Source organism: Saccoglossus kowalevskii, chromosome 17, assembly GCF_978046115.1.
Source record: "Saccoglossus kowalevskii chromosome 17, keSacKowa6.1, whole genome shotgun sequence".
NCBI lineage: Eukaryota > Metazoa > Hemichordata > Enteropneusta > Harrimaniidae > Saccoglossus > Saccoglossus kowalevskii.
In genome coordinates this window covers 17,072,291-17,096,027 of record NC_140657.1, presented here as the reverse complement: position 1 = coordinate 17,096,027, position 23,737 = coordinate 17,072,291, and the positions used below count along the sequence as shown (strand labels likewise).

Below are 23,737 nucleotides of genomic sequence, written 5' to 3'. Positions count from 1 at the left end.
GGGTAACGAATTAATCTGGATGTGACCTAGTACATGACTGGTTGAGCACAAGGGTAATAAATTAATCTGGATGCGACCTAGTACATGATTGGTTGAGCACAAGGGTAATGAGTTAATCTGGATGTGACCTAGTACATGATTGGTTGAGCACAAGGGTAATAAATTAATCTGGATGTGACCTAGTACATGACTGGTTGAGCACAAGGGTAATAAATTAATCTGGATGTGACCTAGTACATGATTGGTTGAGCACAAGGGTAATGAGTTAATCTGGATGTGACTTAGTACATGATTGGTTGAGCACAAGGGTAATAAATTAATCTGGATGTGACCTAGTACATGATTGGTTGAGCACAAGGGTAATGAATTAAACTGGATGTGACCTAGTACATGATTGGTTGAGCACAAGGGTAATGAATTAAACTGGATGTGACCTAGTACATGATTGGTTGAACACAAGGGTAATGAATTAATCTGGATGTGACCTAGTACATGATTGGTTGACCACAAGGGTAATGAATTAAACTGTATGTGACTTAGTACATGATTGGTTGAGCACAAGGGTAATGAATTAATCTGGATGTGACCTAGTACATGATTGGTTGAGCACATGGGTAATGAATTTAACTGGATGTGACCTAGTACATGATTGGTTGAGCACAAGGGTAATGAATTAATCTGGATGTGACCTAGTACATGATTGGTTGAGCACAAGGGTAATGAATTAAACTGGATGTGACCTAGTACATGATTGGTTGAGCACAAGGGTAATGAATTAAACTGGATGTGACCTAGTACATGATTGGTTGAGCACAAGGGTAATGAATTAATCTGGATGTGACCTAGTACATGATTGGTTGAGCACAAGGGTAATGAATTAATCTGGATGTGACCTAGTACATGATTGGTTGAGCACAAGGGTAATGAATTAAACTGGATGCGACCTAGTACATGATTGGTTGAGTACAAGGGTAACGAATTAATCTGGATGTGACCTAGTACATGACTGGTTGAGCACAAGGGTAATGAATTAATCTGGATGTGACCTAGTACATGATTGGTTGAGCACAAGGGTAATGAGTTAATCTGGATGTGACCTAGTACATGATTGGTTGAGCACAAGGGTAATGAATTAAACTGGATGTGACCTAGTACATGATTGGTTGAGCACAAGGGTAATGAATTAATCTGGATGTGACCTAGTACATGATTGGTTGAGCACAAGGGTAATGAATTAAACTGGATGTGACCTAGTACATGATTGGTTGAGCACAAGGGTAATGAATTAAACTGGATGTGACCTAGTACATGATTGGTTGAGCACAAGGGTAATGAATTAATCTGGATGTGACCTAGTACATGATTGGTTGAGCACAAGGGTAATGAATTAAACTGGATGTGACCTAGTACATGATTGGTTGAGCACAAGGGTAATGAATTAATCTGGATGTGACCTAGTACATGATTGGTTGAGCACAAAGGTAATGAATTAAACTGGATGTGACCTAGTACATGATTGGTTGAGCACAAGGGTAATGATTTAATCTGGATGTGACCTAGTACATGATTGGTTGACCAACAGAGAAATGAACCTAGCACAGGATTGATTGACCAAAAAGAGGACGGGTCGATCTGATTGTGACCTAGGTTTTGATTTTTTTGTTTATTTTACGCATGTAACCTTGCCATGTTGTATATTCCCGTTTTAGTCTATCTTGTGCTCGAGAGACAAGTCACACTGGAGTTTGTCTCTGACAGCAGCGTTGTTGCGGGTGGCTTCCATGCATGGGTATTTCAATACGAAAAAGAAGGTAAGTTTACTGTTTTTCTAGTGTGGTGCATATTTGGGTATAGCGTTGAATTAGTTGCGACACAATTTATCTGTGCTTTATAATTATTTTCCACTACTAGAAATTACACGTGAAAAAAGCAGACCTGACAAAATATGGGGCTAATCTGCACTGGCTCGGAAGGTTGTAAATGATTAGCTAGTTTGAATTTGCATAACAATACTGACAATGAACGTGCATTCAACGCCACAAGTTTTTTTGTTTTTTTAGCCAATCAGAATTCATCTTCCGAGCCAGTGCAGATCAGCCGAAAATATGTGTCATTACTTTTTGTGCAGAGAAGATGATTATACTTGATGCATCACTCGTTTCACCATATTTATAACATGGCTACTACAGATGGCGCGATGCTTACTATTTGTCAATATGTCGGAGCTTAAAGCACATGCGCACATGCGCACGCACGGGAATTGAGTCCCAAACGACGATAAGAACACACGCTAAGAACGTTAAGGCTCGTGGGTAGACGCTTGTTTGTAAACAATGACACGCTATGGCCACCTGACGCATGCGCAGGTGACGACTCCCCCGCTTTAAATTTATACTCCAAACTCAATCAATGAAGCGCTAGTACTTTGCTGAGAAATATTTCCCTCAAACCCGACATATTGATAATTCTAGCATATAGTCAATAACTGATATAATCACCTTCACTGTAATATAGGCTAGCATTAGTCTTTATTTCAACAAATGTGTAGAATCTTAATCAACCACCATATACTTGTACCGACTATAACCATTGCTATTGATTATGCTAATTGATTGTGATATTCTTAGTCAATTACTTTATTATGTGGTGTAGTTCTATACAGGATGGAATAAGCAAGCTTTAAGTGAAGTTACACTTGAAAGTGATCTTGATTTTTATTTATTTAATTTTTTTATTTCAAATATTTAAATTTGATTAATACATGTTCTAAAAATGACAATACAGTATTTATGAAATAGATCATTGATCCCAGCAGTTGTTTTAATATTCATATTAGCATTATTCATGTTAGTAAACATCGCATTTGTTTTCCCATTGATATGAGTCATTGGCACAGTTATTTTTTTTCATATTTAAATCTAAAAGTACCAAAAGCTTTCCATTGTCTTTAGACTAGATATTCACTTATCGAAACTATATCGTATTTTTGTGTCCCATAAGATCCGTAATTTATAGCCTTGTTCACAGTTAGCTCACGGCACACAATAAATAAATGATCAAAAAAATCTAACCTTTGCTAGATCGCATGGTATTTAAAATTATTAAAACATTTGCCTGCCATGCAATGGTATGCTTGATATTTGGAGGTCTTTATAAGTGATTACTGCCCGACTGTTACTAGGAATATTGTAACGAAGGGGTTTGATGCAGAGCAGGTATTTGTTTTTATATATGTATAAACTTTATCTTTATTCTGTATCACAGCAACAACCTTGCCATTCGATTGCCACTTCGAGGCCGACGAATCCTGTAATATGGTCCAAGCTATTCGTGATGACTTTGATTGGAGTAGGAACTCTGGAATGACAAGTAGTGCTGCGACTGGTCCATCCGGTGACCATACCCTGGGTACTGGTAAGTTGAAGTGAAACCGATCTCAATATATGTGATATTCACTTGAACTGTGACAGGCAATTATTTAATCCTTCATATCTTCTTTGAAAAAGCGGCACGAAATATAATCATAGTCAGGTGCATTGCAAGGAATTATAGTTATGTTAACCCTTATTCACCCACCCGCGTTCAGAGAATGGATTCCCATTTAAATTAAGAAAGAATATATAGAATATATAGTGGCTGTAATTAAATGTTTAAAGATTTAGTAAAAAAGTTCACAACTGCACAAATTAGATTGTTTTTACCAAATGACAACTTTCTTTGGCAGTTTCTCTCACCGAGTCCTGCAAAGCAGTGCAGTAATAACTTTTCATTGTCAAATATCAACTTTACATATTTCAATGTTTATTAGTGGTTGTGATATTAGTGAGTTTTAATTCGGCTTTTTAATACTATATGAAAATCTGAGTACTAACCAGTAGACTGACCAATTACGAGTTACGTAGCTTTGCACTGTAACCTATAACTGGTACGAATGACAGACCCGAACCCATCTGTTTGTTTACAGGCTATTACGTGTACATAGAGGCGTCCAATCCCCGAGTTGCGGGTGACGAGGCTCTTGTACTCACCCCACCATTCCACAGACTTCCGGTAGCCTGTCTGGAGTTCTGGTACCACATGTATGGAGCCGATATGGGCACATTGGAAGTATCCCTACTTTACGAGAACTCGTCTACTATTAGTGCCCCCTTGTTCAGTGTCACTGGCGATCAGGGCGATACGTGGTTGAAGGCCTCGGTAGATATTGTAAGCAACGAGTTTTGGCGCGTTGTATTCAAAGGAATTCGAGGAAGTGGATTTGAAAGTGACCTCGCAATCGATGACATTAGTATCAAAGATGAGTCCTGTAAGTAGACACTAGATGTCAAAAGTACTATCTATGTAATAGGTTAAATGCTGTGTACTCACTATACACACTATATTGATAATATTAACATTAAACTGAACTTTGTCAGATTTTCTCGTAGTAATGAGCCTACATTTGATGTACATGTTCAACGATGTGTATTTATCATAGTAAGGCCGCCTACAATTTTCGAAATCTGATCGAAATTTGTAACCCTTCTTGGTGCAATTTTATCGAAATAATTTACAATCATTATTATTGTTGTTTTTTAACAATGCAAATATTTGTTATTCAATCTAGAACCCGTAAATTACAGCATTATAAACGACACTGTTGTCATGATTTAGTTTTCTCGAGCACACACAAACACACATACACACCCACACATACAAGTGTAACTGTAGGTTTGACGCCACACATTGGATTAACTTTTAATTTAGTTGAATTAACTCTTAATACAGTTGCGATATGAACTCGATTAAAACGCGTTCGTATACAGCGTTGCGTTTTAATTGGAGTTTAATTAAACTCAATTACAATGCAATACAACATAGAATTGGGTTTGAATTAAGTTTAATTAAGTAAAAGTTGACTCGCCCGTGACTAAATATAGAAATGTTTGCGACACTTAGGATTAGTAATGGAGGAAGATATGGCACAATTATATTAATATTAATATAAGTTGAAATTGACTTAAATATTAATATAAATTATGAGACATTGTGAGCCCCCATGTTTGAGGCTCCACTTGTACAAAATGCTCCACTTTGTTGGTGTGTTGGTGTGGCTCCACTTCTACTTTTATACCAACACACACACACACACATACATTACTACTATTAGTGATATGCACCACGTGTCATGTAATAACTGTAAGTATTTGTTGTATAGGCACTCCTCAAACCATCACCTGTCGACCGGATCAATATCAATGTCAAGATGGCGCCTGCATTCCTAGTTACTACTTGTGTGACCAAATAGTGGACTGTTCCAATCTTGAAGATGAACTAAATTGTTGTGAGTAGATTCATTAACTATTTTTTTTGTTCAAACCAAATTATTTGAAGTAAATGAAACTAACCATGAAACTGTCAAATGACACTTGAAATAAGTTGCCATACATCACTTTGTCCAATGGGTGGGTGTGGTTGCCATAGAAACGGCGATTTTGGGACTTTTTTGTTTAATTTATAACTCACAAGGCTATGAATGGATTTACATTTTTGGAAAGTTTTTCACTACAGCTGAATTCTTTCTGTTTGCGACACTTTCATATATATCATTCTAGGTATTGTTAATGAAAGACGCTCATGTAACATTGATGTAACAGATTTGGTTTTATATATTCAATCACATATCATTCTTTAGAAAACCCCTGTCATGAATGGCGAATGAGTTTGGAAATATACACTCCATTTACTGGTATGATTGGGATATTACTGTAAAGTAAAACACTGCAGTTCACGAATGACACAATATGCGGCAAGGGTAATCTTTAACATATCACCCGCGTTTTCTGTTTTTTAGCCTATGCGACGTGTGCCCCTGGTGAGTTTCAGTGTGCTACTGGAGCATGTATCAACGACCGATGGTATTGTGATGGGGTGTCGGACTGCAAAGACAACTCGGACGAGGTCAATTGTCGTAAGTAAAATAATATAATGATATGTAGAATGGTACTTATTGTTTAGATAGTTCCATGGCTTAATCGATAGATTAGTATTTTATACGGTGATATTTCTTATGACAGTGTCATTCGCGAAAGCTTAGTAATATTAACTATTAGGTCGCGGGTAAATAAATAGAAGCCAGCAATTATCACAATAATTTGTTTAAAAAGGCGTGAACATCACAAGTTACAAGTATAGCAATATATGATTTTTTCCATGTAAGATCGAATAACCGCTCAATAATAAAGTCGGAGGAACTGGTCATAGGTTCTAATGTCATACAACCATCTTGAAGACGGAGGGTCGTCACCTGCGCACGCGCAGGAATTGAGTCCTAAGCGAAGATAACAACACATGCTAAAAACGCAAAGGTTCATGGGTAGACGCTTGTTTGTAAACAATGACACGCTATGGCCATCTGACGCATGCGCAGGTGACGACTCTCTCGCTTTAACAACACCTAGTAGTGCATGTTGTTTCTAAAGCTTTGCTTTCTCGTTTTCAGCTCAACCTACACCGAAACCCTGATTGTCTAAGGATGACAACCAACAATTACAGATCATTGTTAGCTGCCAATCAACTGAAGAATATCCGTTTCAATGAAAATAATATATATATATATAGAATATTTTAATATGCAATTTATAATCATTCATCTGTTAGGAGTAAACAATACCGGAAGATTTTTTCAAGTTGTGAAATAATTAATAAATAAAGTCAAGGCATCATACAATAAAGACCTCAATCGTTGTATTAGAATATACTTCCTGTCCACTATGGTACCAATACCACTATGTTGAACGTAACACAGTGGCGGCGGCGCCGGGATGAGGCAGAGCGGGCGGTCGCCCCCGGAAAAAAATGTTGGGGAAGGTGGTTGTCGCTCCTCCAAAAATCAAGCTGAAACTCTTAGTGTTATATAATATGTATGTCAACAAAATTAGCCCCTCCAAATGCAGGAGTAGCGTTTTACAGGGTCTACATTTCAATATTTTCCCGGGGGAGCATCATGGGATGGTAAGCAAATCTCGCCCCATGCAAGATTTTGTGCCGCCGCCTCTGTATATCGTATCTCGTAATCATCATCTGAGTAGAAGAACACGGGGCACAGTGTAGGACATTTCTATTTATTATTGTACAATTATGATATCGTTTGTGGAATGTTTATCGAAATCTATAGTTGTTACTTTTCAAACAAAACACGTTTATTTTTAATAATTAACCATTTCAATTTTGTTTTAAATTCAAAATCTATTGAATATTTATACTTGATGCACACCAACATACCAAACAAGCATATACCTCCATTTAAGCTAAGTGGCTAGGTAACTGACGCGGATACCCAAACAATAAAAGGCACTAATTATATATTCAGTCATATATATAGCTTGCAGATTTAATTATAGACGTAATTTACATAACATCCCAACGCTATTAATGATTGGATTGATGTTCTAATATATTCAGCGAGTGGAACCACAGTATTGTAGTGCATATATAATGGACACACTCAGGCATCCCATAATACTGCTCTTCCAGCAGGCGAGAAGGTGACACACCGTTTCAATCTCTGTCAAATAATGAATAAGAATGAATAAGTTATTGCGATGAAATTAATGACGATAAAAGGTATTTCATAACGCTGGCGTATTGTATTATTGGATGTTTTACACACAGCCTGGCTAACCTTGAGAGTTTGAGTAATTTTGACGTCATAGAAGCGATCTGTAGCTATCGAAGGGTGCGCCTTCTAGAAGTGGTATAATCGCATGCATATTCCACTCTGCAAAATTGCAAGCAGTCGTCGCTGAATTTCAACAGCTTAAACGTATTTAAACTTTATATGAGAATGCAGCAAGGTATGAATGTAGGCGGTACGGTACGGTCATTGTATTGACCGACGCGTAGTCATCATAATTATGAGATCAAAATCTCGCGTTGACGTTCAGTTACATGATCCAATTTCAACCACACGCTAAATTGTAGAAATTTATAGTATGAACAACAATCTTTCGCCAAATTACAGTTTCCGGCAATCTAGGTTCATGGGTTTACCATACCTGTGTTCTATATCCATGAATCTTGGTCTACGGGATTTAGCAGGCTTGTGTTCTATTTCCATCCTACTAGGATCGTTACACCAATCGGTATCGCAGCATATTGTACACGTCATCCTCTTAGCCATACTGATAACATCTCCACTACAACCACGTTTGTTTTTCTTTTGTTTACGCTCACATCTCTGTAATCAGAAAACGCATTTCACGATCACAAACTTCACGTGGAGTTTCTTGTCGAAAATATAAAATCACCAGATGATCGTATTAGTGGGTGTGATAATGGCGACAGTAGCCAGAGAATACCTATAAAAAGTGACAATGAATGACGTTTACTGTATCTGTCGCAAATAAATCAAGCACACAACTCACATCTTTTGGGAAACACCCCTTAGCTGAATACACAATCTTTCCACGCCGCTCCTTTATGGTTGATTTGCATACTTCCTGTGTCAAATTAACATATTTATTAGGATCATAATTTTAATGAAAATATTGTATACATATGTATAGTTACTTTTTGTTACTGATGACGTCACATAGGAGGAAAAGTGAAAAAAAAACAATATATGTTTGATGGTTGTATGTTACGTTCTGTTGCGAAGCCATGAAACAATACAAAGATTACAAGCTATGAAATCATCCTTACATCTCCTTCACATGTTATTGTGTATCTTCCCGCCGCCAGACATTCTCCATTGTCAATGTCTATCCAACGATTTGCACACCTGTGACACGTCGGGCCTATGGACAAGAAAATGACAAGTGCGGGCGTTAATGATCAATTCATCAATTAATGATCACGATTTTGAATCATTAGATACACATTTACTAAATAAATTCAACAGCATTTTGAATAATAACTCGATTTTTTGGAAACATTTAATAATAAACAAACTAACTTAAAGGCGGAACTGACTGTTGTATTCAACCTAGACACACGCCCTGTTTCTGTATGTTCCTCCATTGAAGTATTTATATTTTGACAACGTGCAGTAGCAACGTTAACGCATGCACCAGCGGTAACACGTGGGCTACCATCAGATGTACGCATGCGTGGTAATAGATAAATATTAAGTACACGATTCTTCAAAAAATGAAATTATTGTTAATCTCCAGCATTGATATCTGACACTTATCTGGTTAATTGGAGCGTCTTCTGGTAACTTGTCAATTGCCTTTTCATTGATTTGTTGATTTCCCGCAATTTTATCACAGAAATCAAATAAAAACAAATCCAACAAGGTGGAGGTTTCACATGTCGTAACGTATTTATCTATGTCAATCACGTACCACAGTTCTCCTCGTCCTCCCCGTCTGCGCATGTCACATGCCCATCGCATCGGAGATATCGTGGTATGCACGTACCGTCGTTACATACAAATACATGTTTACCTTTACAGCTGCCTACAAATAAGTAAATTTGTCAAGCTGTTATCAAGTGAAATAAAAATGTCCCCTGAAATAAGTTACGTTTACTTGTCTTGCAATATGTTTGTATGTTCCATCAAACAACATGTTACTATTTGTAATAATGGTAATTCTACGAATAATTTCACAAAAAATTGATGACGTCATTAATATTATATTATATTATTTTACGATTTCCCGATCTCGCGAGACTGCAAATTCTACTTTACCTTCACCTTCAGCATGGTGGTTAACAATTAGAAGTATTGCAATGGTAACGCAATATTTCCACATTTCTTTATATGCCACCTATCTGAATGGACAAATATGTTAGAAATGAGTAGTAACGGTTGCGTACGTACATATTGACGAGACGGTCCACATGGTTACTGTAATATCAGCGCTCAGAATTGAAAACTTAAGTTTTTTGTCATCACATGATATTCTAATGTTTGCATTACCCCATTCTGATTACCAATGAGAATTAGTTCTGTCTTGTCTAAATTTATGGTCAAACCAGTCAGTTCACTAAAATTCGATTACATAAGAGCTGTCTTTAGTGTTGTGTCATCTGATTATGCATATCAATTTTGCTCGTACGCGGAAGGTAATGTGATACCTTTAATCTTGTCGTTGTTTCTTACGTTAATGGCGAGTGCTTTTATCGAAATAACAAAGAACGCAGTAGGTAAGGGACTCTAATAACAGTGCTCTCTGATTTCCAGTTAACTTCACATCAATTAATAATGTCAGTTATCAAACGAATAGTATCTGTGATACGCCTTTCCTTAATGAAGGCAGACTGATCTTCGTTAATTAAAAAAAAAACAGCTCGTCTGCCCAATCAAATTTCAACACATTGACTTGAGTAGGTTTCCGGTAAAAGAACAATATCGGCCTTTTGTTTACGTAAACAATTTCCTATCTTTAATGATTTTCTCTGATGCTCCTAACATTAAGAGACACACTTTTGACCTTTGATATAACACTTAAAATTTACACAATACAAAAAAGCGCGAAAATTTCATACATACAACGAACAAACACTTGTTCAAGTTGTTCGCACGACCGATTCGATAATGCAGAAGGGTTGGGCACCAGAAAAGCATGCAGAAAACGGAAAACTATATTGATTGATACACATACATAATAAAGGGTATAGTAATGGTAATAGCTCAGTTCCATTTCCGGTTACTCATTTCGGTGAATGTTGTCTGTGTATATAAAGCTTTCCATCACGAAATGTCCTTCCCTGTAAGCCTTGTTCATTATTATTTTACTTACTGCACGTTTGTTGAAAGTGCGTTCACAATCCACACTACGTTTGTACTAATTCTCGTTTATAATTTATTCCTTAGATGTGAAATGTCATAATGAGATAAAAGTCATCTATAATACAGTAAATTCTATCTAAAACATAATCATCATTGACGAACTAATACAGATACAAAAAGGCGCAATTCATAAAAAAAAGATGTATAGGATGTGTAATTTGCGTTCTCTGTCTTAAACTGTTTTGTCAAAGGTGACGTAACATTCTGTTACTACATTTACGTCAGATAATTTAAATTATGTGTGTTAGGCTATCATCAGAATGGCAAAATATTCAAACGAAAACAACGGCAGTTTATCCTTATAGAAATATGCTTGGAAATCAGGCATAATTCATACGTCCGATGAATCGTAAACATAACAACACTCAACAAACTAAAACGCATGTTCTAAAAACCCACCACACAATTATATTGATAACTCGTTGTAATGTGCTGTAACACGTTTGACATGCAATGTTGTCACTGTGTCTGATATCATAGCCACACATGGTCAATCAAATGTAAAACAAATGTTCCTTGTTCGTTGTTTGAAGAAGGATGTTACTGTCAACAACCACACGTCAGACAAATGTCAGTAACATACCATGCATACAAGCTGTGTTTGATTTATCGTATGATAATATGCTGTTACATTGCCCGTAATTTAACACTTTAAACGACTTATATTGTTATTAAACGTGTTTCAGGGGGTGGGGCATTTCCAGCCGTCCTTCACATTTTCATTGGAAAGCAATGAGCTAACGAATAGTGTCTAGGATGTATTCATTGATGCGTTCAGCCATGTATCAGAGCCGATCACTGCAACACGGTTGTGACCTTGTAGCCGTAATTTAACGACTGGTATTCATATATACATTTATCTGAAACAAGTTGATGTAGCTCATTATATTACAAAACAGATATATTTTCTGTAATGTAGTATGACTGAAGACTCCACAACCACTCAGTTTTGTTCAGTAATAATGTACTCATAATATCAATAAAAATGCATTAAATAATTTATGAATGAGAATCCAACATTTAAAAAAAACAATTGAAAGTTACTGTACTGATCAAGTCAATTATAAAACATAGTTAAATATATGTAATAATGATTGAGAATTACTTCTCTGTACTGTGTTTGCGTTATTCATGGAAAACAAAACAACCTAGACCAAAACCTCAATTTTCTCTCAACTGATATTGTACTCACGGACTGTCAATTACCGCCCCCAACTAATATATAACTCCGCACAATATTAAAGGATGTTATATGAAAATTGTGTCAGTTAAGTTCGGATTTTGTGATGACTGAATTGAGTATGCGACTCGGTTAGTATAGGTTTAACTTGAAGCAGTAGTAGTATGCTATCCACAATCGGCCACTCGGTCAGACAAACACTACTATTTTATGTATCATTTATAAACAATCAAATTAGTGTTTAATTTGTTTGTAAAAATGTTAACAGCTTTCAATAGCAGTAGTCATTTACACTATTATATCTCCCATCGAGTTCGTAAAATATCAATGTACTATACTGTTTGAAGACTCACACATAATAACACTCATTACATCAATAATTCTATCGTGAACAAATTACAAATACTAATATACAAATACTAGATTATTCGTGAAAGTTAAGACTGAATCGAATGATGTATACTTTAGTAGCTGCAATTGCAATTACGATTCCCCCGTGTATCTTCTTATCAATACTACTCAGCCAACAGTCCGTAACCAGAAACTCAATATATCCATCTGTAACGTGTTGTAGTAGAGGTAATTTTTTTAGACTCACATACGTTTCAGTATATTTTGACGAAAAACCAAAAAAATGGTATCAGCGATATAGATGTACTTCACATTGTACAGGAAGTGTGTTCCGCAAAGATACAATGAGTTCAAATACTGAAAAAGTAACTGTTTATGCATTCTTACATTTACAACTGAATGTTAACCAAACTGGGTGTATATAATATGTACTTCACACGTAAAATGGCTCTAGAGGTGACGAAGTATTATGGTTACAATCTTGACTGAAGTTTTATCATACTCACCCAACGTGTCCTACCTAGAATACAATAACTAGTTCGTCTCCTCTCACTTCTATCTGACCGTATAGTTACAATGTGTAGTAATAGTTGGTGTATTGCAAATGAATATAATTTACATATGAAAATCGCTATAAAATGATATAATACCGGATAGAATAATATGTAGGCGTAGTAATTGTATTTAGGTATGTATATGATCGATCCAGGATTACGATGTCTGCTAGTTATGCGACACGATGCATCAATACAGGCTCGGTGTGTCATCCACAGCGTAGCACATCTTGGCATGACACAGATACGCACAAAGTAAAGAACTGAACGTTAATTACAGGGGGGGGGACAAGGAAAGCCAGTGAAAAAAATTGTATGATTGTACCACACTACAAAAACAAAACGCCCTGACTCCCCCAAAGTTATGTCGGAATATGATGACCCATCCTCAATACTATTTGAATCGACATTCATAAATAAATATTCCTGTCAACCACGCTTTGGGAGAATTAGTGTGAACAGTTTTTGGAAGAGGCCGAAGAGAGGCTACGACCCATCCTTCACCCTTTCCTCTCACCCCCTTTCTCTTTGCATAGCCCAGTGCTTTCTCTGAGTCTACATGCTACACGCCGCCACTTGCTGAGCCTGGAATACTAACGACAGATGGAAGGACGGGCGGGACAGCACTCCACTGCCGTTGACTATATGCAATGCATGTAATACGCCTACACCCAACTCACTAGAAACCGACGACACTAAATCAGTAACAAGACTGCGAAGAGATCAAACACTCGATAAAGTTCATAGAAAAACATTAAAGCTTTAATGACCTCCCCGTAAAATTACTCAACTAACGCCCCTAGACTCAGCACGAAAAGCGCGCATTTACAAAACGGTAACCAAACCATAAAGTCGTATGAATGCAGATAAAAACCCAGCCAAGTTTAACTTTCACGTCTAACCACTTTCTTCTTATAATAATTCCATTCGCGTACCTGTCATGCATAACTATTAACGTCACGGTAAAAAACTAATGGCAAGTGGAAAATTACTTACCCAGCAGTACTTTACACAGTGATCTTAAAAATCATAACTCATAAGCTGAATCATGCATATTTCACGTACATCATGTTCATTACACTTACGCACACGTGTATGTCATTCACACATTGCGCAAACCCTTTTCCCATTGGGAATTTCGTGCAGAATTGTCGACAAGAAATACTTTAAAAAGTGTGAGAATTCATTCAATATATATATTTATAGATAATTTTGGGCGATTGGTTTTAGGTCAGATAAAGACCTCGACTATTCTATGAATGAAAACCTTTCCGCAATAAAAAGTCTCGGCCTGTAGCACCGATACTTTATCTCTGGTCGGAACGTATCCCACAAGAGTCATCGTACTCGGGTTTTATCCTTATCATTAGAATGTCATTACGGCACATAGATTCAGTGTTTCATGTTATTATAAGTCTACAACTTTATTTGCATAATGCACGAATATACATATAATCTGTCAAACAAATGGTGAAGTCTTCGTTGGAATATAATTACTGGGACACTGTATCTTCGGCTGTAAAATATAAAGAATAATTGTGTCAGTGAACATTATGGACATATTTATACCCAACAGTGTCGATTTTCGAAGCTTTATTACATCGCGTTATATATACTTCGCCTTTCAGTTATGTATGTATTCGTGGGAACACATTACACCGCCCCCTACAGTTCGCGCAGAGAAATGTTGTGGCTGAAAACATGACATGGAATACGTGGCGTGTTATATGATATGTGTTCCAAACAAATTACGGTCATGCAAGTTCGTGGCATATATAACAAGTATTAACTCAATTCCATAATTCAGAGTAGATGGAATTTGTACTGATCTCTCGACTTTAGCTGTTTTCACCGGCGTTCAGGAGCAGCTCGCACAGAGCGCGTATAAATACTTGGTACAGTAGTGCACGAACGTTCCACGACGTAGCGCCTCGTCTAAGAATTGGTCGCCGCGCAGCGCGAGCGAGTTCGAATTATGTGTCAACAAACAACGTATATTCACTACAAGTCGGATATTCACTACAGCAGATCGCAATAATATTTAACAACCTAAGTCACCTATGTGAACAATGAGACGCTTGTCATACGATACCTTTTTGTACTTTCAAATTATCTGGATGGTTACATCGGTCGTTGTTACAGCACACTGTACACATTGAAGTGGAAGCTACGCTAATGATGTCTTGATTGCATCCGGGTACATTTTTACTTTGTAAAATATCACAACGCTGCGAAATACATACAATACGTAATGCCAGTTACAATTACATGTATTTTTTGGCTCTGGTTGAATTTAATAATTAATACGTGTGCATACTTTTGTCAAAAATGATCGAGGACATGCATTACGATCATGCAACGTAATTTACCTTTTTTGCAATACATCCTTGCACAGAATACATAATATTGCCTCGACTGTTTTGTTTTATACGGGTAATACATACTTCCTGTAGATACAGTATTGCATATATTATAATTCGTCATTGTGAATTGTATTGCACTGACGGTCGGAGAAATCATTGTTTACTCTTTACACCGCACGCGACGTACTGATACAAAACTCAGGTATAATTGTGTCAACAGGTTTCGGCACAGTACGCCAAATAACACGCTGCTGTTAATTACTGACATTTTCACTCATTTGCATATATGACCATGTTATGGCAGACCACGGGTGTCTTCAAATTCTATCAATCACTTTATCAGTCCACATTGCGTGACGTACTTGTACTTGACACGTGCCTGACTCGGCAACAATTGTATTGTCTTTCACGGACCCGAGTTAATATTTTTTTATTTACGTTTCAGGACTTGACAAGAGATATAATTTGGTATGCCGATCACTGATGAAAGAAATGTATTTTTCGTAATTAAAAATCTGCCGTACAAAGACGGGTGACGTCGTCTAATGTATTTAACACATTTTCCAATGATTCAAGATTGTTCATCGTCGTTTTGCATTGTATATATCTAAAATAGGCACCTACAGTTTTAATAGGATTCTTTGTCCAGGTTATATTCCTGTACAGTGACTGTATGGTCACCGTTTTCCATGCTCCCTAACCAGACTGCCTTTCGCTTTACGTAATTTCAAACCACGACAGTAATGAAATGAGCACATAACGAAATGTACATGTTTGATAAACGTGACATCGCGAACGTAAATAGTTGTGTTATCTGCTAGCGACGTAATTATACCTTCATGGATATTTGTATCATGACCTTTGAAATTGAAAACCTTTTATAACCTTACTGTGCCTGATGTTACAAGCTAGTATCCCCATGGCAAGCAAAAATACCTCAGACAAATAAGATCAGCCATGTATAACTCCTCTTTCTAACATAAAATAGCCCGAGCAGCTCTTAACGACTTGAACCACTGACGAAACGAATTACTAAACTTAAACCGCTGCAACACATCAAACATGTCATCCCGATATACAATATCAAATGGCTTTTCATAATCGACAAAATAGACTGTATCGCTAATATAAATGTTTCCACAGTAGCCATGCTGATCCATTCAACTCATATTTTTCTTGCATGTGATCGGATATCTCGGGGAATAACACTCGTCATATTCATCCATCCATCGGTTCTCGCATAATGCGCACTGTGATCCTGAAGAAACAATGGTGAGACAAAATCAGAATTACAAATTGTTTTTTTCTTTAAAGGGCGGTGGTCGTAGGGCCGCTTCCTTCTCGATATGGGAATCACAGCGACGTACACAACGCACGTATAATTACATTGTTTGAAATTTGAACACGCGGTTCCCGAAGACCACCACCTTTTAATTCATAGTTCAATATATATCCATGATTGAAAGTTATGTACAGAGTTTGAATTATAAGGCACTGTTCTATCATGTATGGTGCATCACATGACAACGATACAGTTTGGCCTTCGCGTAATATCAGCTGTCGATGAGCAGAGCCAATCACAAGAGCATACTTCATCAAATCTCCCATTTTATTCAGTTTCGATAATAATATTTAAATTTACACCTCAGGATTGGTAGTTTATTTCACACCAACGCAATATTTACACATTTTAACTTACCATACTTTCCACGTTCGAACACGAAAAAAAATATGTATTTACCATCAACCGGAATTACAAATATATGCTATTATTTGCTTTTTTAAAATTTATTATTGACATTTTTTAGACAATTTCTGAATTTTGCCTGTTTGTGAACAGTTATATTTTCTCAAATTGGTTTGTTGTCCGTGATGCATTCGTAACGAAACTAGTGATTCTATTTTTGTATGTACATATATTAGTAGTTTTATTATCATCCCAGTCAATAGCTCACATCATTTACATTGTGTGAGCTAATTCCTTTGTTAATTAATGCATACAATGGCCGTCAACATCGAGGTCACAGTGAAATGATGAATTGATACTGTGATTTTAACAACCATATTATTAAATGTTGACGGAAATGCACTCCCGGCAAAATGTACATATTGCAGGCATCCAATGTAAGGAATTTTGTTCATCATAAAACTATTAGCTATAGTGAATTAATACATACCGCAATCTTGTTCATCTTCGTCGTTTTCACAGAAAGCACTGCCGTCGCAAGTCAGATATCTCGGTATACACATACCATTATCACAGCGGAATTCAAACTCGTCGTTACATGGACCTGAAATACAAGTTGGTACATTTCAAATGGACTTGTGATTACAAATTTCCTCCCACAAAACTCGAGTAACAAGATCAATCAAATTACTGATTGCATTAGTGTATCTATATAGCTCTCCTACAGTAACTACTTACTTGGTTCCGGGCAATCCGCTTCGTCATCTCGCTCCCGACAGTCGTATTGGAAATCACAACGGGAAGCGGCCGGTATACATGAACCATCGCTACACCTAAACTGGTTCTTAGTACACGTTGCCTCTGAAAGAAACCCATTGTAGGTTGAACAGATTTGATTGCACTGGTGCGCTGAAAAATCTTATCTAATTATGAATATCGTAATTTCGTGGATCTGGCGGTCCCACAGTGTGGCTGTTACACCAGTCGACCATGAACCAGTGCGTTCTATACTAGTATACCCACCTACAGCATAACTTTCCATGGAGAGAAACACCAACAACGTAACACAGTATTTCCACATCTCGGTATATAGCGTGAAGTATTAACTAAATTCGACGAAAAAGGAGAAAAAGTCACATTCATATCGTACGATATACTCAGCAAAATAAAATAAAATAAAATAAAATAAAATAAAATAAAATAAAATAAAATAAAATAAAATAAAATAAAATAAAATAAAATAAAATAAAATAAAATAAAATAAAATAAAATAAAATAAAATAAAATAAAATAAAATAATGTACGATAGGAGTTGCGGCATACATACCTTACTTCAATACTAGGTGCAGTTATGTGGTTTACTATACCAGTATGTGGCATGTAACGTGATCGTATTACATTGTGTCCATTACGTAACGAAATAATCCGATTACAATTTAAAATTAAAGCCGCAAGCGGCGTCACCGGGGCCCAAGCTGACAAGATTCTGTTTCATAATTAATGTGGTCACATGTTAGACAATCAGGTAGCTTGAATTATCAGTAACATGAGGTCAAAATGTAGTTGGTACCATGTATTTACCTGGTTTGGTTATCGAAATATGGTTTTCAGGATATATAATGAGCCATGTTCTTATGCACAATAATGAGATTACATAATCATATATAATCATTTCTAATGTCAGTTGCATCTTTCATTCAATGTCTTCATAATGACACTAGTTACATGTCCTGCTCTGCGACAGTGTTTTAGATATGACGGCTATGCATATTAATGAGTTCACATGACCATATATGGTCATCTGTTATTTTAATCAAATCTCTTGTTCACTGTTGTCATAATAACACAGGATTCATCTTCCTAACTGCAACAGTGTTTAAGATATAATGGTTATGCATATTAATGAGTTGACATGACCATATATGGTCATCTGTTATTTTAATCAAATCTCTTGTTCATTGTTGTCATGATAACACAGGAATCATCTTCCTACCTGCAACAGTGCTTGAGATATAACAGTTGTGCATATTAATGAGTTGACATGACCATATATGGTCATCTGTTATTTTAATCAAATCTCTTGTTCACTTTTGTCATGATAACACAGGAATCATCTTCCTAACTGCAACAGTGCTTGAGATATAGCAGCTATACATATTAATGAGGTTAGAAGCCCCCCACCCCATGGGCGCGTAGCCGCATGACCTAGCCATGTGCCATTAAGGGGAAAGAATGTATCTAAAGAGTAGAATACACGTACAAAATTTTATTCCAATCGGACTAATACAAAACATGTAGTTGCATAATTTCAATTTTCACAAAATCCAAGATGGCGGCCAAACCACGTGACTTATCGAAAATATATTATTTTTTCCATATGGAGTTGAGGCCAGGCATGGTAAATGTAAAAACATCTAGTAGATTCGTTGAATCACCTCTGAGAAACAAATGCCCAAACTTTTGGTCAATTTTCCTCAAAATCCAAGATGGCGGCCAAACCATGTGACTGATCTGAAATCTTTTATAGGTTTCTGAAAGAAATTGATATAGAGATGCCATGCAGCAATATTGAAAATAATCGCTCACGTGTGGCATGAGTGAAAAACTACTTCCTGTTGAGAACAAATCCAAAATGGCGGCCAAACCACGTGACCAATCATAATGAATTTCTCAAATCTAAATCTGCTCCATATGTAGAAGCTAAGCACTGAATATGAGAACATTTTACTTGGCGGTTCTGAAGAAGAAGATTTTAAAGTGTTTTTTGCCGTTTTTAGGAAAAACAAAATGGGGGGAAAAGTCACATGACCGCTAAAGTTTGTATTTCTGATATTTATTACACATGAATTGTACTATATACCATAAAAAAATCTAGACGCCTAGACCCTCAGAAAGTGGTCAAACAGCCACTTCCGGTTTTATTTCAATCCAATATGGCTGCCAAACTAATTGGCCAATCAAAATTCTGAAAGCATGTTGCACCAGTTCACATTAGGGACTATTAGCATAGAGCATTATCAGACCATTCCGTTCAGCGGTTTTCTCAAACGGCTTGACGAAAAAAGTTACGGAAGAAAGAAGAAAGAAGATGAAGAATTAAAGCCGCAAGCGGCATCACCGGGGCCCAAGCTGACAAGATTCTGTTTCATAATTAATGTGGTCACATGTTAGACAATCAGGTAGCTTGAATTATCAGTAACATGAGGTCAAAATGAAGTTGGTACCATGTATTTACCTGGTTTGGTTATCGAAATATGGTTTTCAGGATATATAATGAGCCATGTTCTTAATAATGAGATTACATAATCATATATAGCCATTTCTAATGTCAGTTACATCTTTCATTCAATGTCTTCATAATGACACTAGTTACATGTCCTGCTCTGCGACAGTGTTTTATATATGACTGCTTTGCATATTAATGAGTTCACATGACCATATATGGTCATCTGCTATTTTACTAAAATCTCTTGTTCACTGTTGTCATAATAACATAGGATTCATCTTCCTAACTGCAACAGTGTTTAAGATATAATGGTTATGCATATTAATGAGTTCACATGACCATATATGGTCATCAGTTATTTTAATCAAATCTCTTGTTCACTGTTGTCATAATAACACAGGATTCATCTTCCTAACTGCGTCAGTGTTATAGATATGACTGCTATGCATATTAATGAGTTCACATGACCATATATGGTTATCTGTTATTTAATCAAATCTCTTGTTCACTGTTGTCATAATGACACAGGATTCATCTTCCTAACTGCGACAGTGTTTAAGATATAATGGTTATGCATATTAATGAGTTCACATGACCATGTATGGTTATCTGTTATTTTGATCAAATCTCTTGTTCACTGTTGTCATAATGACACAGGATTCATCTTCCTTACTGCAACAGTGTTTGAGATATAACGATTACGCATATTAATGAGTTCACGTGACTATATATGGTCATCTGTTATTTTAATCAAATCTTTTGTTCAATGTTGTCATAATAACACAGGATTCCACTTCCTAACTGCAACAGTGTTTGAGATATGACAGTTATGCATATTAATGAGCTCACATGACCATATATGGTCATTTGTTATTTTAATCGAATCTCTTGTTCAAGTTTGTCATAATAACACAGGATTCATCATCCTAACTACAACAGTGCTTGAGTTATAACAGTTATGCATATTAATGAGGTTAGAAGCCCCCACCCCATGGGTGCCCAGCCACGTGGCCTAACAGTGTGCTATTGGGGCAAAATGATGCATCTGATGACACAAATGCACATACAAAATTTGAAAGAAATCAGACTAATACAAAACATGTAGTTGCATAATTTCTATTTTCACAAAATCCAAGATGGCGGCCAAACCACGTGACTGATCAAAATAATATTATTTTTCTCGTATGCAGCTAAGGCCAGGCATGGTAAATATAAAAACATCTAGTAGATTGGTTGAATCGTCTCTGAGAAACAAATACCCAAACTTTTGGTAAATTTTGCTTAAAATCCAAAATGGCGGCCAAACCATGTGACTGATCTGAAATTTTTTTTAGGTTTCTGAAAGGGCTTGATACGCAGATGCCATGAAGCAAAATTGAAAATATTCCCTCAAGTGTTGCGAGAGTAAAAAACTACTTCCTGTTTAGAAGAAATCCAAAATGGTGGCCAAACCACGTGACCAATCGTAAACATTTTTTCAAACATAAATGGGATTCATATATAGAAGCTAAATACTACATATGAGAGCATTCTGCTTGGTGGTTCTGAAGAAGAAGATTTTTAAGTGTTTTTTGCCGTTTTTAGGAAAAACAAAATGGCGGGAAAAGTCACATGACCGCTAAACTTTTTATTGCTGATATTTATTACACATGAGTTGTACTATATACCATAAAAAAATCTAGACGCCTAGACCCTCAGAAAGTGGTCAAACAGCCACTTCCGGTTTTATTTCAATCCAATATGGCTGCCAAACTAATTGACCAATCGAAATTCTGAAAGCATGTTGCACCAGTTCACATTAGGGACTATCAGTATAGAGCATTATCAGACTATTCCGTTCAGCAGTTTTCTCAAACGGCTTGACGAAAAAAGTTACGGAAGAAAGAAAGAAAGAAAGAAAAAACTGAACGATAATAATAGGGGCTTCGCCCTTCGGGCTTGGGCCCCTAATTAAAGCCGCAAGCGGCGTCACCGGGGCCCAAGCTGATAAGATTCTGTTTCATAATTAATGAGGTCACATGTTAGACAATCGGCTGCAGGTAGATTGTATTATCAGTAACATGAGGTCGAAATGAAGTTGGTACCATGTATTTACCTGGTTTGGTTATCGAAATATGGTTTTCAGGATATATAATGAGCCATGTTCTTATGCACAATAATGAGATTACATAATCACATATAGCCATTTCTAATGCCAGTTACATCTTTCATTCAATGTCTTCATAATGACACGAGTTACATGTCCTGCTCTGCAACTGTGTTTTAGATATGACTGCTTTGCATATTAATGAGTTCACATGACCATATATGGTTATCTGTTATTTTAATCAAATCTCTTGTTCACTGTTGTCATAATGACACAGGATTCATCTTCCTAACTGCAACAGTGTTTGAGATATAACGATTACGCATATTAATGAGCTCACGTGACTATATATGGTCATCTGTTATTTTAATCAAATCTCTTGTTCAATGTTGTCATAATAACACAGGATTCCACTTCCTAACTGCAACAGTGTTTGAGATATGACAGTTATGCATATTAATGAGCTCACATGACCATATATGGTCATTTGTTATTTTAATCGAATCTCTTGTTCAAGGTTGTCATAATAACACAGGATTCATCATCCTAACTACAACAGTGCTTGAGTTATAACAGTTATGCATATTAATGAGGTTAGAAGCCCCCACCCCATGGGTGCCCAGCCACGTGGCCTAACAGTGTGCTATTGGGGCAAAATGATGCATCTGATGACACAAATGCACATACAAAATTTGAAAGAAATCAGACTAATACAAAACATGTAGTTGCATAATTTCTATTTTCACAAAATCCAAGATGGCGGCCAAACCACGTGACTGATCAAAATAATATTATTTTTCTCGTATGCAGCTAAGGCCAGGCATGGTAAATATAAAAACATCTAGTAGATTGGTTGAATCGTCTCTGAGAAACAAATACCCAAACTTTTGGTAAATTTTGCTTAAAATCCAAAATGGCGGCCAAACCATGTGACTGATCTGAAATTTTTTTTAGGTTTCTGAAAGGGCTTGATACGCAGATGCCATGAAGCAAAATTGAAAATATTCCCTCAAGTGTTGCGAGAGTAAAAAACTACTTCCTGTTTAGAAGAAATCCAAAATGGTGGCCAAACCACGTGACCAATCGTAAACATTTTTTCAAACATAAATGGGATTCATATATAGAAGCTAAATACTACATATGAGAGCATTCTGCTTGGTGGTTCTGAAGAAGAAGATTTTTAAGTGTTTTTTGCCGTTTTTAGGAAAAACAAAATGGCGGGAAAAGTCACATGACCGCTAAACTTTTTATTGCTGATATTTATTACACATGAGTTGTACTATATACCATAAAAAAATCTAGACGCCTAGACCCTCAGAAAGTGGTCAAACAGCCACTTCCGGTTTTATTTCAATCCAATATGGCTGCCAAACTAATTGACCAATCGAAATTCTGAAAGCATGTTGCACCAGTTCACATTAGGGACTATCAGTATAGAGCATTATCAGACTATTCCGTTCAGCAGTTTTCTCAAACGGCTTGACGAAAAAAGTTACGGAAGAAAGAAAGAAAG

The 23,737-nt window shown here is 36.5% G+C and overlaps 2 protein-coding genes across 2 annotated transcripts; one reads left to right on the top strand and one right to left on the bottom strand.

The window, feature by feature from the left end:
- Positions 1-4,077: 4,077 nt before the first annotated feature.
- Positions 4,078-5,958, top strand: LOC144353399 (MAM domain-containing glycosylphosphatidylinositol anchor protein 2-like). The gene is made up of 3 exons (XM_078009980.2): positions 4,078-4,306; positions 5,198-5,323; positions 5,834-5,958. Exons 1-3 carry the CDS (start codon positions 4,078-4,080, stop codon positions 5,956-5,958), a joined length of 480 nt encoding a protein of 159 aa, XP_077866106.2.
- A 1,381-nt stretch (positions 5,959-7,339) lies between these two features.
- On the bottom strand, positions 7,340-12,872 carry LOC144353398 (complement component C6-like). The gene is made up of 7 exons (XM_078009979.2): positions 12,815-12,872; positions 9,674-9,752; positions 9,327-9,440; positions 8,683-8,777; positions 8,406-8,480; positions 8,037-8,218; positions 7,340-7,546 (listed from the first exon to the last, which is right to left on the bottom strand). Exons 2-7 carry the CDS (start codon positions 9,735-9,737, stop codon positions 7,540-7,542), a joined length of 537 nt encoding a protein of 178 aa, XP_077866105.2. The 5' UTR covers positions 9,738-9,752; positions 12,815-12,872; the 3' UTR covers positions 7,340-7,539.
- Between the last annotated feature and the right edge of the window lie 10,865 nt (positions 12,873-23,737).

Coding starts and splice junctions, on each gene's coding strand:
- LOC144353399 (XM_078009980.2), top strand. CDS start 4,078: ATGTATGGAGCCGATATGGGCACATTGGAAGTATCCCTACTTTACGAG. Junction 4,307..5,197: donor TAGTATCAAAGATGAGTCCT/GTAAGTAGACAC, acceptor TTTGTTGTATAG/GCACTCCTCAAACCATCACC. Junction 5,324..5,833: donor TGAAGATGAACTAAATTGTT/GTGAGTAGATTC, acceptor TCTGTTTTTTAG/CCTATGCGACGTGTGCCCCT.
- LOC144353398 (XM_078009979.2), bottom strand. CDS start 9,737: ATGTGGAAATATTGCGTTACCATTGCAATACTTCTAATTGTTAACCAC. Junction 8,778..9,326: donor GGAGGACGAGGAGAACTGTG/GTACGTGATTGA, acceptor TCTTGTCCATAG/GCCCGACGTGTCACAGGTGT. Junction 8,481..8,682: donor CAATAACATGTGAAGGAGAT/GTAAGGATGATT, acceptor AATTTGACACAG/GAAGTATGCAAATCAACCAT.